This window comes from Fukomys damarensis, unplaced genomic scaffold (assembly GCF_012274545.1).
Source record: "Fukomys damarensis isolate Sample0158 unplaced genomic scaffold, DMR_v1.0_HiC HiC_scaffold_10, whole genome shotgun sequence".
Taxonomy (NCBI): Eukaryota; Metazoa; Chordata; class Mammalia; order Rodentia; family Bathyergidae; genus Fukomys; species Fukomys damarensis.
The window spans coordinates 40,481,565-40,496,539 of record NW_022900922.1 but is presented as its reverse complement, the minus strand read 5'-3'; the positions used below and the strand labels follow the sequence as shown (position 1 = coordinate 40,496,539).

Sequence of the window (14,975 nt, the reverse complement as noted above, 5' to 3'; positions counted from 1 at the left end):
GATTTTCTATATCTTGCTGGTAAAAGTCTCATTCTTCTAACATTACTTTCTCATGAACATGTATAGGTTGCACACATATATTTTCACATTCATCATACATAAGGGCATGTTTATCTACATGATTCTCACCATCATGTCTTTATTTCCAGTGTTCCAATCATGTTTGTTTCAAGTGCTGACCCTCTAGCGACAAGCCTGGCTACAGCCAATGAATTGGTATATAGTCACACATCTGTACAGTGACACATGTGACATTTTTCCCTTCCAAGCAATGTTTTAGAGGTGCAAAGTCCAAGGTTTTCTGTACTGTGAGGATTTTCCTTTACCACTGTTTTTCAGCTGTATCCTCTAAATGGGGTCAAGTTCTATACCTGTCATCCTGCAGCAGATCTCACATAATGTGTAGAACCATCTGTTCACCTGCACATATTATCTCTTCACAACTGATCACAAGGTAGCTTACGGGACACAGTTGCACACTAGGGGACAGAAGTCAGTGTCATTGCAGCTGAATATCTAAAACCTACTCATAATTTACTACTACCATATCACCAGTTATATTGGGAAAAGTTAATTTACATAATGTGTAATTCTAAGCAAGATAGTAATGTTAACATTTTTATTGGAGATTAAAATTTTCTCAGGAACTTAGAGTATGATCACACAGTATAGTATGAATGTGTTCAGGCATCTTCTACTACTGCAGAGTGATGCACAGAGCAATACATCAGGTGGAGTATACACCTCATGGACACCACAGGCTGTCAGGCACCCACTGTGAGGACCCCACGAGGAGTCGTTTAGTTGTTTGGGAAGATGACTTAAATCAAATTTTAGGGAAGTAAAGCATACTGGAAATTCTTACCTCTTCTCTTATCCAAGTGGAATGGATTGAATGATCTTATCATAAGAAAGGCTGAGAAAATTCTCCTCCTGGCAACTGTGTGTTTATGTTCCCTTTTTGAGTTTGAACTATACTTGATATTGTTAAGGAGTCACATGATGAAGGAGATTCCCACTCACTTAACAGTTGAAATATCAGAGATCTTATCTATAAATTAAAGGCTTTTATTCCTTTGTTTTTGATCTTTTCTTGTGGAAGCCCAACCTTATATCAAATTTATCTTATAAGAGTTTTTATAAAGTGACCTGGACCCTAAAAGTTGTATATTGCACAAGGAAAGCTTACATTAAAACAAAAAAATGTATTTTCCATATTATACTGGACCAAGTTACAGTAGGACAACAAAAAATAAAATACCCTTCACAGTATCTAACATTCATTATACATATTTAGTAAATGTGGTGAATAATTAAAATAAAAATTCATTGCAATGGGAGAAAAATCACCATTAATTCCCCCTCAAAAACACCTTGTCACTTTGAATGCATAGCACGAGGATCTTGTCATCCTCTGAAACATCTCCGGAAGTCCTCTTCATGAGTATTTTTACTGGATGTGATTAGTGACCTGATGCACAATTCACAATAGATTCCTCAGGTACATGCATTTGAGCTGTGCAGATGCAGGGAATACTATCTTACCTAGGTGATGAGGGAGGAAGAAGTTTGAAACACACAAAGAATTTTCCATTGCAGATGTGTGCCATTTCACTTCAGAATCATCTTTGTAGCAGAGTGGTCCTGGAAATACTTTCACTGTTTTTTCAGAGTCCAGATGCAACTATTTGCATGTTTTTGGACTATAAATATGCTGTCACTTATTCTATTTTGTGGATTTTTGGACTTCTGCTGACCAATTTTGGTGAGGAATGTTGATTTCACTGCTAAAATATACAGGTTATAAAATCTGGAGGTTCTGATTCTGCAACAGATATTGAGTAGAGTCTTTTGATTTGTTGATTTTTGGGGATTTTAAAAATATTTATTTAATTTCCTGTTGTGTTTTCACTGTGGATATGTTTTCTTCACACATGGTGGTACCGTGATAGGTGAGGAAACAAAGATCCTTGGGCAATCATTCCTTCCACACTTATTCCCCAAAAAGGATCACAAGACTCATTCCTGGGCCATGCCTGGGTGAGTCATATGCTTTCTCCTTCATCCTTAAGAGGATGATAAGGCTCTCATTCTTTAGCTTCCTTCCCCATATCACAAGAACAGGGCTTCCTATCTCTGAAGACACTCAGAGGAGAATGAAGACACAAGCCGGCTTATTTCTCCCAGCTTATTACCATTTTATGGAGCATGATATGCATTCTCATTTCCTATTACTATCCATTTCTTTATCAAATGTAGCATTGAAAGTGCATGTTTCCCAGATACTTTGGTGGTTCATTTTTTTTAAAAATCACTTTAACCATGAACCAGTTATGCCTGAATGAATGTGCGCATTTTACTTTCATACATTGGTCTGCTGTTACAATGGCCTCAGCCAAAATCTTGAAAGATGTAGAAAAGAAATTGTTTTATCTCCTACAGGGCTATAGCCTATTGACCATAAGCTCTCCTCCAAAATATTTTTTCTCATTGAGTTTATTTTCACTTTTTAGGTATATGGTACAATTACATTCATCATCAGGATCTGGTACCTTTACATGACATAATTGGTGTGTTTACTTTGATTATTGCTTTGGTTATTGACAAATAGAATTCCGAATTTGTGGTAGATCAATGACAATCATAAATCCTATCTCCATTTCTCTGGCAGTTAGAGATTCAAATGTATTTATATCCTTCTCACTGAGGTGCTGGAATCCATGTCTATATTCTTTGTATTTTAGCTGAATTTGTTTGGTTTGGTGAATGATACATTGCTTATTAGACTGGGCACATGCAGAGTAGACAGAAAGTTCATCTGTCGTGTTCTTCCCTCATTCCAATACAATCTCCAAGAAAACTTAACTTGACGACCCCCCTAGAAAAAGCAAGAGGTGAAGGCCAAGTGGTCTCCACACAATGGCTGGTGCTGGCCTCCTCAGTCCAGCCTGGGTGAGTCCAGCCAGGAAGGAAGGCCTGCAAAGACTTGGTCTTTCTCTTCAAGAGTGACTGAGCTTACCAAAATCAATATATTGGAACCTGAAGAGCAAAACTAATGTTAACACTTAAAGCCTCTGAATAAACCTCTGATTAAAGTATAAATTTATATATATATAATTTTCTTATTTTTCATAAACTATTTTAATTTTCAACATTTTATTACTTAGTAGAAACAACTGAAGACTTTTAAAAACTGATGTTTGAACCAGGGTTAAGTTTGCAGATCCTGGTGATCAGCAGAGTGTAACAGAGCACCACAGCAGCAAGGGCCTGGGCCCAACACCCACCATTTGGACACACAGTTCAAAGCCAAAATCCCACCTTCAAGAGAGCTGCACAGGCACAAAAATAACAGACAGTAGCTAGCTCTGATACCATGAGGAAGTGCACAGACAACCGAGACAGAAGCTCACTCAGACACCAGAGAATTGGGTGCACAGCTCCAAGTCAAAGGCCCTCCAAGGGAACAGCTATGTAGGAGGGCAAGAACAAGCCAGAGGCACATCTAGATACCATGTCAAGTGCAGACAACCCCAGTCAGAACCCCACATAGAAAACAGGACAGTGCAGGGATCCAGAAGGCCAGCACTCTGAACCTAGTAGTTGCTGCAGTGGCGAGCAGCAGAGTAAAGGCTCCCCAGTGGCTTACTGAGAATTGAAGTCCTCTTGGTGAGCAAAAAGTTGCCTCAAGAAGGACATAGTAGGCTGCATCTATTGAAATGAGATATCATGTAAACAAGTCTCAAAACCAGACTCCCAGATCACCTAAGGCTACCCCAAAAGAAAAAAAGATGGAACAATCTGACACTCAACTCCCTGAACTCAACCGCCTGGACTCCCTGAATTGGAAACAACATAGGGTATGGAAAAATTTAAGTCAGAAGCAAGTCCCCAGATGACAACATCCATTGTGTCCATAGTTTAAGTCATGATTATATGTTAGACACAGATACATAAAACACAGATAAAAACAACAACAACAACAAAAAACAGAACTGAGGGACATGATGGAATTTCAACATAGGAAACAAATGCAATGCATAAAACACATGCAAACTATCTTCAGGAGATTCTAAACTACATTGACGGCCAAGGATTTAGCTCAAAGATGCTGCGCCCTGCCTCACAAGTGCAAGGACTCGAGTTCACTAACCCTGTTTAAAAAAAAAAAAAGAAAGAAAAAACTCCATTAAAAGTTTGCAAAACAGAGCCGGGGATTTTGACTCAGTGCTTCTGATGCCTGCCTCAAAAATGAAAGGGCCTAAATTCAATCCCCCATACCAAATAAATAAATAAATAAATAAACAAAATAAAAATAAAAAATAAATAAATATTTTTTAAAAAGTTTACAGAGCAAAATGAGCCAATGTGCAAAAAGAATTTCAGACATGGAAGACAGGATAGAAATTAGTGACCAGAATAATAAAAATTCCATAAAAGTAGTAAGAGATCATTGGAAATCAATCCACCAGCTACTAGACACTGCAAAGAAGAACAACATAAGACAGATCTGAGTCAATGAAGAAACAGCAGAGAGTGCAAATGACATGAAAATCCTGTTCACAGGAGTAATTGCAGAAAACTACCTAAGCAGGGAAAAATTCCTTCAAATACAGATATGTGAGACACATAGGAGTCCAAGTAGTCATTATTAAAAAAACTATACCTAAGCATAAAATACTTAATATTGCAGAAACCCAACTGAAGAATAAAATTATACATGCACTTAGAGAAAAGAAACAAATCGCATACAAAGCAAAGACCATCAGAATCACAGCAGACTTCTCAACCTAAAGCCTCAAGGCAATAAGAGCTTGTCGTTAACATTTCAAGCCCTGCAGGAAAACAGCCTCCAACCAAAATCGATGTTCTGCAAAACTATCTTATCAAATTGATTGAGAATCAAGATACTTTCATGACGAAGAGTACCTGAGGAGCTGCATGAATAATAAACCAGCACTCCAAAAAATTGTAAAGCATGCCTTAGGGAAATATAATGGTATCAAAATTCCAGGAAGCCCAGGAGAATGAATTCATCACATTTGTTTTACTGACTAGAAATTAAATGCAAAGTGTGGGAATATAACAAAAATTATTACAATAATAAATCAATAAGTATCATTTATAAAATGGATGTTAAGGGTCTTGATTCACCATGAAAAAGAAATAGACTAGTAAGTCGGACCACCTCACATCAGAACCTGGTCTAACTTTATTGGAAAAACAGCTGGAATCAGCAATAGAACCCTGCAGAGCTCAACCAGCAGGACTTCAGAGTTCTCAACTTGGGCCTTGCAGACAAAACTCAGCCTGAACATCAGGGGAGAGCTACTGGTTGGCTGAGACTAATTAGATAAGACCTGCACACTCCAGCCCATGCTGTCTATTGTGTCAACTGAGGCATACCCTAAAGGAGGTCCTCTATTTCTATTTGTATATTTTTTATTTTCAAATAATATTTTTTTCTTATCTTTAATCATTTAAAATTTTTTATCTCCCATTCCCAATTTTATCTTTTTATCTTCTTTTACTTCTCTCTCTCTCTCTCTTTCTCTCTCTCTCTCTCCATTACTCTCCCTTTCTGTTCCTGTTCCTAACTTGAATTTATTTTCTTTCTTTCCCCTTTCTTCTCATTTTGCTTCTCTCAATTGCCATTAGTTTTAAAAGACAGTGATTACATTCTCTGGCCTCCTTGTCCCTGTTAGTTTGTTCTGTTCTTGGGTATATTTTATTGTTTTCTCCTCTTCTCTTCAAAAGCTCCCTAGTATTTGTGTGATCTTCCTGTGTCCTCTGACCTCACATCTAGCCTTGCTCTATCCTATTTAGAGGTCCCTCCCTGGCCAACTCCTTCTACATCCCTAACCTGAAGGGTAGAGTTGATATATTGAAGAGTGTATTCACTATAAACATATCTTGGCCTGGTCCTTAATTTTTATTTCATTCACATGGTTAAAGGTGATAGATTAAATGCTACCACAAATGTTCATTTTCTCAACTATGCTTGATGCTACTGTTTGCTTATTATATCACTTGAGCTAGGGTGTTGTGATTGATCTAAGCCATTGTTCTCCCTCACATAATGAAAAAGACGTTAGAGATTCAAAACCTAATGACCAGTTATATCTGAAAGATTGCAGAATCAATCCAGGAATTAAACCAAGGCTGGTATCAATGACAAAAATGGAAATGAGAAGACATTTAAATGAGGCACCAACACAGACTTCCACCTCACCAAAGGTAAACTCTGGAGGTAATGATGTGGGAAAGCCTGACAATCAACCTTCTGGACAACCTGAAATGATAGCACAGGAAGTAACAAAACAGTTAAATGAGGTGCTAGAAAAATTCAAAACAGAAATTATTTCCCAGATAACTACAGAGATGGTGAGCACAAAGAAAGACATTATTAGAGACTCTAGAATAGAATCTGCTAAAAAAATAGATGAGCTCAGGATGATGATAGAAGCCACGAATACCCTGAATAGGTAAAAATGGAAACCATGAATGACCAACATAGGAAAGAAATGGAATCCTTGAAACAGATTTAAACAGATATCCAAGAGATCAAAAACTATCTTAAAATCATTCTCAGCAGAATGACTGAATGTGAACACACAATTTCAGATATGGAAGATAGGAATATGGTCAGTGACTATGAAAAGAGAGATCTCTTAAAAACAGTAAGGGATCATGAGAAATGAATCCAACAACTCCTAGATGATGCAAAGAAGAATAATACAAGGCTGATAGGAATCCATGCTGTAGCAGGTAAAAATACAGATGACTTTAAAAAACTATTCACACAATTAATGACAGAAAACTTCAGAAAGAGAGGGGAAGAATTTGACATATAGACCAGTGAGGTATATAGGGCTCCAATTAGCCATTATCAAAAAAAATCTATACCTAGTCATACATAATAGTCAAGATCCTGGAATCCCAATGGAAAAACAAAATACTACAAGCAGTTACAGAAAAGAAAGAAATCACATGCAAAGGAAAGCCTATCAGAATCAAAGCAGACTTCAACACAAACCTTCAAGTCAAGGGTAGCCTGGACTGAGGTATTTCAAGTCCTAAAAGAAAACAATCTCCAGACTAGACTGATATACCCTGCAAAACTCTCTTTCAAGTTGGATGGGAAAATAAGATACTTGCATTACAAAGAACTCTTGAGAAACTTCATAACTACCAAACGATCACTACAAACAATTCTAAACAATATTCTAGAAAAAGACATTGAAGGTCACAACTCCATGAGGCCTGACAGAGTAAAGCAATTAGGCAAGGCAAGAAACTAAAGGGAGAAGGGGAAAATTAAAAAGAGCCACGAAGAGGAAAATAACATGACTATGAAAAAACAATACATATCAGTTATAGCCATCAATGTCAATAGCCTCAATTCACCAATCAAGAGAAATAGCCTGGCAGAATGGATTAAGAAGCAAAATCCAACAATATGTTTTATACAACAAACACACCTAGTTCAAAAACAAACCCATAGACTGAATGTGAAAGGATGGAAAACAGTTCTCCATGTGACAGGAGCCCAGAAAAAATCAGGGGTAGCTATCTTAGTTGCAGACAGAGTAGATTGAAAATTAAATCTAATAAGAGAGATGAAGAAGTCTAATAAATCCTTGTAAAGGGACCAATATACAAAGAAGAAATAACAATCATGAATATATATTCATTAAATATTAATGCACCCAACTATACAAAACAAATATTATTGGATATGAAAAATGAAATAAGCACTAATAAAATTGCAGTGGGGGATCTCAATATTCCATTGAAAAAAAATAGACAGATCACCCATACAAAAATACAATACCAAAAAAATAGAACTGAACCAAGACTTAGAATAAACGGACTTAGTAGATGTCTACAGAGTGTTCCAAACCACAAAATTAGAATATAAATTATTTTCTGCTGTAAACAGGTCATTCTCCAAAATGAACCACATGCTACTCAGAAAACATTCTTAAGTAAATGGAAAGGAATTGACATAATGTCCTCTATATTTTGAGATCATAGTGTGATTAAACTGGAAATTAGTAGCCTCTGGAACTGCAACAACTTCACAAACACATGGAAATTAAATAACACCATCCTGAAAAACAATTGGGTCACAGAGGAAATTAAGGAAATTAGAATTTCTACAATTAAATGATAATCCCAATGCAATGTACAGGAACGTATGGGATACAATGAAAGAAGTTCTGTGAAGGAAATCCATAGCACTAATTGTCCATACTAGGAAAACAGAGTGAGCTCAAATGAACAACCTGATGCTTAACCTTAAGCTCCTAGGAAAAGAAGAGGAAGAAAAAGTGAAAGCTATGAAAAGGGTAGAAATTATAAAGATCAGAGTAAAAAATAATGCAGTGGAGATTGAGAATGATACAAAAAATTAATGAATCAAAGAATGATTTTTCAAAAGAATAAATAAAATTGGTAAATCTTTAGCCACACTTATAGAGTGTATTTATCTCAACATTGTAAAGGCTATTTATGAAAAAACAACAGCTAATATCACTCTAAATGGTGAAAATACCTTCAAACTAAAATCATAATCAAGACAACGATGTCCGCTATCACCACTCCTCTTTAACATAGTTCTAGAAACATTTCCACAGCAATTAGACAAAAGAGAGAAATAAAAGTACTAAACATAGGAAAGGAAGAAATTAAACTGTCACTATTTGCTGGTGATATTACACTTTACATAGAAAAACCAAAAAAAAAAAAAACAAAAAAATAAAACAAAAAACTCTGCCAAAAGACTGCTAGAGGTAATTAACAGATTCAGTAGAGTAACAATACAAAATCCATAGCCTTCATGTATAAAATTAACAGAATCACTTTGAGATAAATTAGGGAAGCAATTCCTTTCACAATCACAGCCAAAAAAATGAAATATCTAGGAATCAATCTAACAAAGGAGAGAAAAGACATTTACAATGAAAATTACAGCACTCTGAAAAAAGAGATAGAAGAGGATGTGAGAAGATGGAAAGATATCCTTGCTCCTGGGTAAGAAGAACCAACATAATGAAAAATGACCATAATACCAAAAATTCTATGTAATTCAGTACAATCCCTATGGAAATCCAAACAGTATATTTTACAGAACTTGAGAAAAAAATCCAAAACTGAATTTGGAAGCAGAAAAGACCTAGAATAGCAAAAATCATTCTAGGTAACAGACACATGGTAGGGAATATCATAGTTCCCAACTTTGAATTTTACTACAAAGCCACTGTGATAAAAACTGCATGGTACTGGCAAAGAAACAGACCCGAGGATTAATGGAATAGATTAGAGGATGCAGAAACAACACCAGATGGAATTCGCTAACATATCCTTGACTAAGGAGGCACCCATACTCACTGGATGAAAGACAGACTCTTTAATAAATGGTGTTGGAAAAACTGGATTACAGCTTAGCAAAGATTAAAACTAGATCCCTGTCTTTCACCATGCAATATACTAAAATCCAAGTGGATTAAATATCTAAATATCAAAAATGGAACACTAAACTTTCTGGAAAGTAAATTAGGTAGAACACTCAAAGACATTGGCATAGGAGAAGACTTGATGAACAGCTCCTCAGCAGCACAAGAATTTGCATAAAGAATCAACAATTGGGATCTCGTATTAAAAAGTTTTGCAGTGTAAAGAAATCAACAACAAAACTAGAAGACAACCATCAATGTGGGAAAAAATTTTACCAGCTACTGCTCGGATGAAAAACTACATCTAGAAAATACAAACTAAAGAAAGTCAGAACCCCCAAATACAAAGACCTAATTAAAAAATGGGCATTTGAAATGAACAAGCATTCTCAGACAAACAAGTAAAAGCAGCAAATAAATATATGAAAGAGAGTCCACATCACTGATCATGCAAGAGATGCACATGAAAACAACACTTAGATTCCATCTTACCCCAGAAGGAATGGCTGTTATCAAGAATTCAACCAATAACAAATGCTATAGGGGCTGTGAGCAGAAAGGAACCGTTCTCCATTGTTGGTAGGAATGAAGACAGGTTCAACCACTATGGAAATCAATATGGAGATACCTCAACCAACTAGGATTTGAGGTTCTGTTTGACCCAGCCACCTCTCTGATGGGTATCTTTCAAAAAGACTTAAAAGAATCATACAGCAGAGATATATGCTCACCCATGTTTATAGCAGCACAGTTTGTAATAGCTAAATCTTGGAAACAACCCAAATGCCCATAAACTGCAGAGTGGATAAAGAAGATGTGTTTTTTTCTATAAAATGGAGTACTGCTCAGCCATAAAGAATGAAAAGCTAGAAATATTTATAGCTAAATGGATGCACATTAAGGTAGTACTATTAAATGAAAATAAATAGAACACACTTGTGTAAATAATGAATAGTTTCTCTGTTGTAAAACACTAAAAGTATAAATAAGGTTCAAATGGTATAATTGTGTGAATAGGAAGAAAATGGCTAAAAGGGAAGGGGAAATGGAGGGAAGGAAATAAGGGAAAAGAAAAAATGTGAAAAAAAGAAAAAACGGAAGCAAATTTTTTGTAAATAGGGGAGGGCAGGGGTATGGCGAAAACCACAAGCCAATAGATATCATGTAAAGGTACAAGATCCCAATGATAAATGTAATTGTATTATTTGTTTAAATTAAACAATGAATTTAAAAACATAGTAGACCATTAGAATGTGTCAAGAAACAAGATATAACAATATGCTGCATATAAGAGAGACAATTCAAAAAGAAACTTATAGATTTAAAGTTACAGGGTGGAAAAAATACTCCATGCAATAGGAACAGGAAAAACAATAAGAGTATCTATCGTAATGTAGATCAAATGGATTCCAAACCAACATTGATTAAGAGGAAAAAAGAAGACCACTACAAACTCATAAAGGGAAAAATCCAGGAAGAAGAGATGGCTAAAATAAATATATAGGCACAAAAACTAGTGTGACCAACTATATCACATAAATAATAACTGACATTAAAATCAAATAATCACTACTACAATTGTAGTGCAGGACCTCTATACCCCACTGTCACAAATATAGAGATCAACTAGACAGAAAATAAACAACGACATACTGGAACTCAAACTCTTGAACAAGTGAACTAACAGATGTTTACATAGCATTCCACCACACAAAATCAGAATACACACTGTTTTCAGCTATACACTGGTCATTCATCAAAAGAGATCACATCTTTCTCATAGAACATATTTAAGTAAATGTAAAGGAATTGCAGTTTCCCCTTTATATTATGAGAGCATAATGCGATGAAACTGGACATCAATAGGAATAAAAGCTGCAAGAATTTCATAAACACATGTAAATTGAACAGAACAGTTTTGAATAATCCATGGGTCACAGAGGAAATTAAAGAAATCAGACAGTTCCTACAATTAAATGACAATGTCAATACAACATATTGTAATCTATGGGACATAATGAAAGCATTCTTATGAGAGAAATTCATAGCTAGGAATACTCCTATTAGGAAACCAGAGAGAGCTCAATTAACTAACCTGATGCTGAGCCTCAAGCTTCTAGAAAAAGAAGAGCAGGACAAATCCAAAAATTACACAAGAGAGAAAATTTACTAAAATGGAAAGAAAAGGCCCAAATTCATGCAATTAAGAATGAAAAGGGTGAAATTACGATGGAACCAGCAGAATTCCAGAGGATCATCAGTACCTACTTTGAGATACTATATGCCAATGATATAGAAAAAAGAAAAGAAATGGACAGATTCCTAGATACCTATGAATTACCAAAGTTGAACCAGAATATATAAAAATGCTAAACACCCCAATTACAATCAGTGAAATTGTAAAAGTATTTAACAATTTACCAACAAGTAAAGCACAGGCCCTGATGGCTTCACTGGTAAATGACATTCAGTGAAGAAATATTGCCAATGCTATTTAAAGTCTCCAGTGAAATAGAAAGGGAAGCAATACTGCCAAATTCATTCCTGACAGTAAGCATCACCTTGATTGATCCCAAAGCAGAGAAAGACCCAACAAAAAACAGAACTATAGGCTAATCTCAGTAATGAACATAGATGCAAAAATCCTTAATATAACACTTGCAAACAGGATGCAGAAGATCATCAAGAAAATTATATATCCTGATGCAGTGGAATTCATCCCAGAGATGCAGGGATGGCTCAGCATATGCAAATCAATAAATGGAATACACCACATTAATAGAACCAAGTACAGAAAACATATGATCATTTCAATGGCTTCAGATAAAGCATTAAAAAATCCAATATGGTTTCATAATAGAAATCTTACTAATAATTGGAATACACAGTCTTTACCTCACTCTGATAAAAGCCATCTATGAAAAACCAACAGACAATGTAATACTAAATGGTGAAAAACTGAAATCCTTCACACTAAAATCAGGACAAGACTAAGATATCCACTCTCACTACTCTTTTTTCAATACAGTTTTGAAAACATTTCCACAGCAAATAGACTAAAGAAAGAAACAAAAGGAATAAAGATAGGAAAGGAAAAAGTCATTTTTTCATTATTTGCACGTAACATGGTACTCTATATGTAAGACCTCAAGAACTCCAGAAAAAGTCTTCTAGATTTAACCAAATTCAGTGGAATAGCTGAATAGGAAGTCATCACATAGCCATCAATAGCTTTCTTGTACACTAACTACAGACTCACTGAAAGAGAAACTGGAGAAACAACCCCCTCCGCAATAGCATTCCAAAAATTTAAATACCTAGGAATCAACCTAAGGAAAGAAATTGAAGACCTCTATTCTAGAATCTGTGGCACTCTATAAAAAGAGATTGACAAGAATATCACAAATTGGAAAGACATCCTTTGCTCCTGGGTAAGAAGAACCAATATAATGAAAATTGCAATGCTTCCAAATCTGCTATATAGATTCAGTGCAATCTGAATTGTAATTCCAACAGCATACTTCACAGACTTTGAGAAATAATTAAAAAATTCATTTGCAACAAAAAGAGATCTAGAATAGCAAATGCAACCCTAGTCAATAAAGACAAAGTAGGGGGTACCACAATCCCCAACTTGAAATTATACCACAAGACTACTGTGTTAAAAACAGCATGGAACTGACAAAGAAAAGGACCTGAGGATTAATGGAACTCATGAGAACTTGTAAAAGCAACTGCAGACACACTCAGCCACCTCATCTCTAATAAAGGAAACAAATGCCCTCACTGGACGAATGATAGTCTCTTTAATAAATGGTGCTGAAAAAAATTGGTTTTCAACTTGCCAAAGATTAAAACTAGATCTCTATCACTCACCATGTACTAAACTAAAATCAAAAGGGGTTCAATAACTAAATGTTAAAACAGAAACAGTAAATCAACTGGAAGATTGGTTATGTAGAAGTCTTGAAGACATTGTCATAGAAAAAGGTTTCATGAATAAAATCTCAGTTGGTCTTGAACTAGCACAACAATCAACAAGTTGGATGTCTTCTTATTTAAAAGCCTCTTCACAGAGAGAGAAAACACCAATAGTGTTTGACAGCCCACAGTATGGGAAAAATTTTCCCTTGCTGTTCCTCAAACAATGGTCTACTATCTAGAATATGTAAAGAACTTTAAAAAAAAAAGTACCTACCAAATTTAAAGACCCAATTCAAACCTGGGCATACGAAGTAAAGAGACCTATCTCAGACAAAGAGGTACCAATAGCAAACAAAAACACAAATAAAAAAATTATCAACATCACTGGTCATTGGAGAGATACAAATGAAAACAATGTTGAAATTCCACCTCTTCCCAGAAAGATGACTACTATCATGTAATCAAGCGATAACAAGTGCTGGCTGGACTGTGGGGACAAAGGAACTCTGCTTCACTGACGTTGGTAATGTAGACTGATGCAACAGCTGTGGAAATCATTTATGGAGATACCTCAAAGAAATGTGATTGGAAGTTCCCCTTGACCTAGGTATTCCTCTAGTGGGTATTATATCAAGAGAATGAAAAGAATCACACTACATTGATATATGTTCACCTGTGCTTATAGCATCACAGTTTGTAATAACTTTATAAAACCATGAGATCCCAAATACTTATGCTTTGTGCTTCCCATACTACTGAAAATTTGTTCATAAAGTCTTTTACTATGCCTGTATCTCCAAGCATTCTACCTAAATTATCTTCCAGCATGTTTAGTGTTTCTGTTTTAATATTTATATATTTAATCCACTTGAATTTTAGTTTAGTTCATGGTGAAATATATGGGTCTAGTTTTAATCCTCGACAAAATGAAGTCCATTTTTTCCAACACCATTTATTAAAGAAGCTATCTTTTCTCCGGGGAGGATGGTTGCCTCCTTTGTAAAAGATAAGATGACTAAGCATGTGAGGACTTGTTTCTGCATCTTCTAATCTGTTCCACTTCTCTTCAGGTCTGTTTCTTTGACAGTAAAATGCTGGGTTTTTTTGTTTTGTTTTGTTTTTTTAATCACAGTGGCTTTGTACTACAGTTTCAACTTGGGGATTGTGATACCCCCTGCATTATTTCTGAGACCAAGAAATGCTTTTGCTATTCTAGGTCTCTTCTAATTACCAGTCAATTTTTATATTGTTTTCTCCAATTATGTGAAATATACTGTTGAAATTTCCATTGAGATTGTATTGAACTGGTGTAGCAATTTTGAAAGTATGGTCATTTTCACTATATCAATTCTTTCTACCAAGGAACAAGGGGTTTCCTTCCACTTTCTTACATCCTCTTCATTCTCTTTTTTCAAAGTGTTGTCGTTCTCAATGTAGAGGTCTTTTGTTTCCTTTGTTAGATTGATTCCCGCATATTTGTCTACCAAGGAACAAGGGGTTTCCTTCCACTTTCTTACATCCTCTTCATTCTCTTTTTTCAAACTGTTGTCGTTCTCAATGTAGAGGTCTTTTGTTTCCTTTGTTAGATTGATT

General features: G+C 35.4%; 1 protein-coding gene across 1 annotated transcript in view; it reads right to left on the bottom strand.

Moving 5' to 3' along the window:
- Positions 1 to 6,151: 6,151 nt before the first annotated feature.
- Positions 6,152 to 14,975, bottom strand: part of LOC104870648 (prolactin) — a 45,124-nt gene continuing 36,300 nt past the window's right edge. Inside the window, exon 10 of the mRNA XM_010636328.2 lies at positions 6,152 to 6,292. Within this exon, the coding sequence (XP_010634630.1) occupies positions 6,152 to 6,292 (141 nt within the window). The remainder of the gene's footprint in view (positions 6,293 to 14,975) is intronic.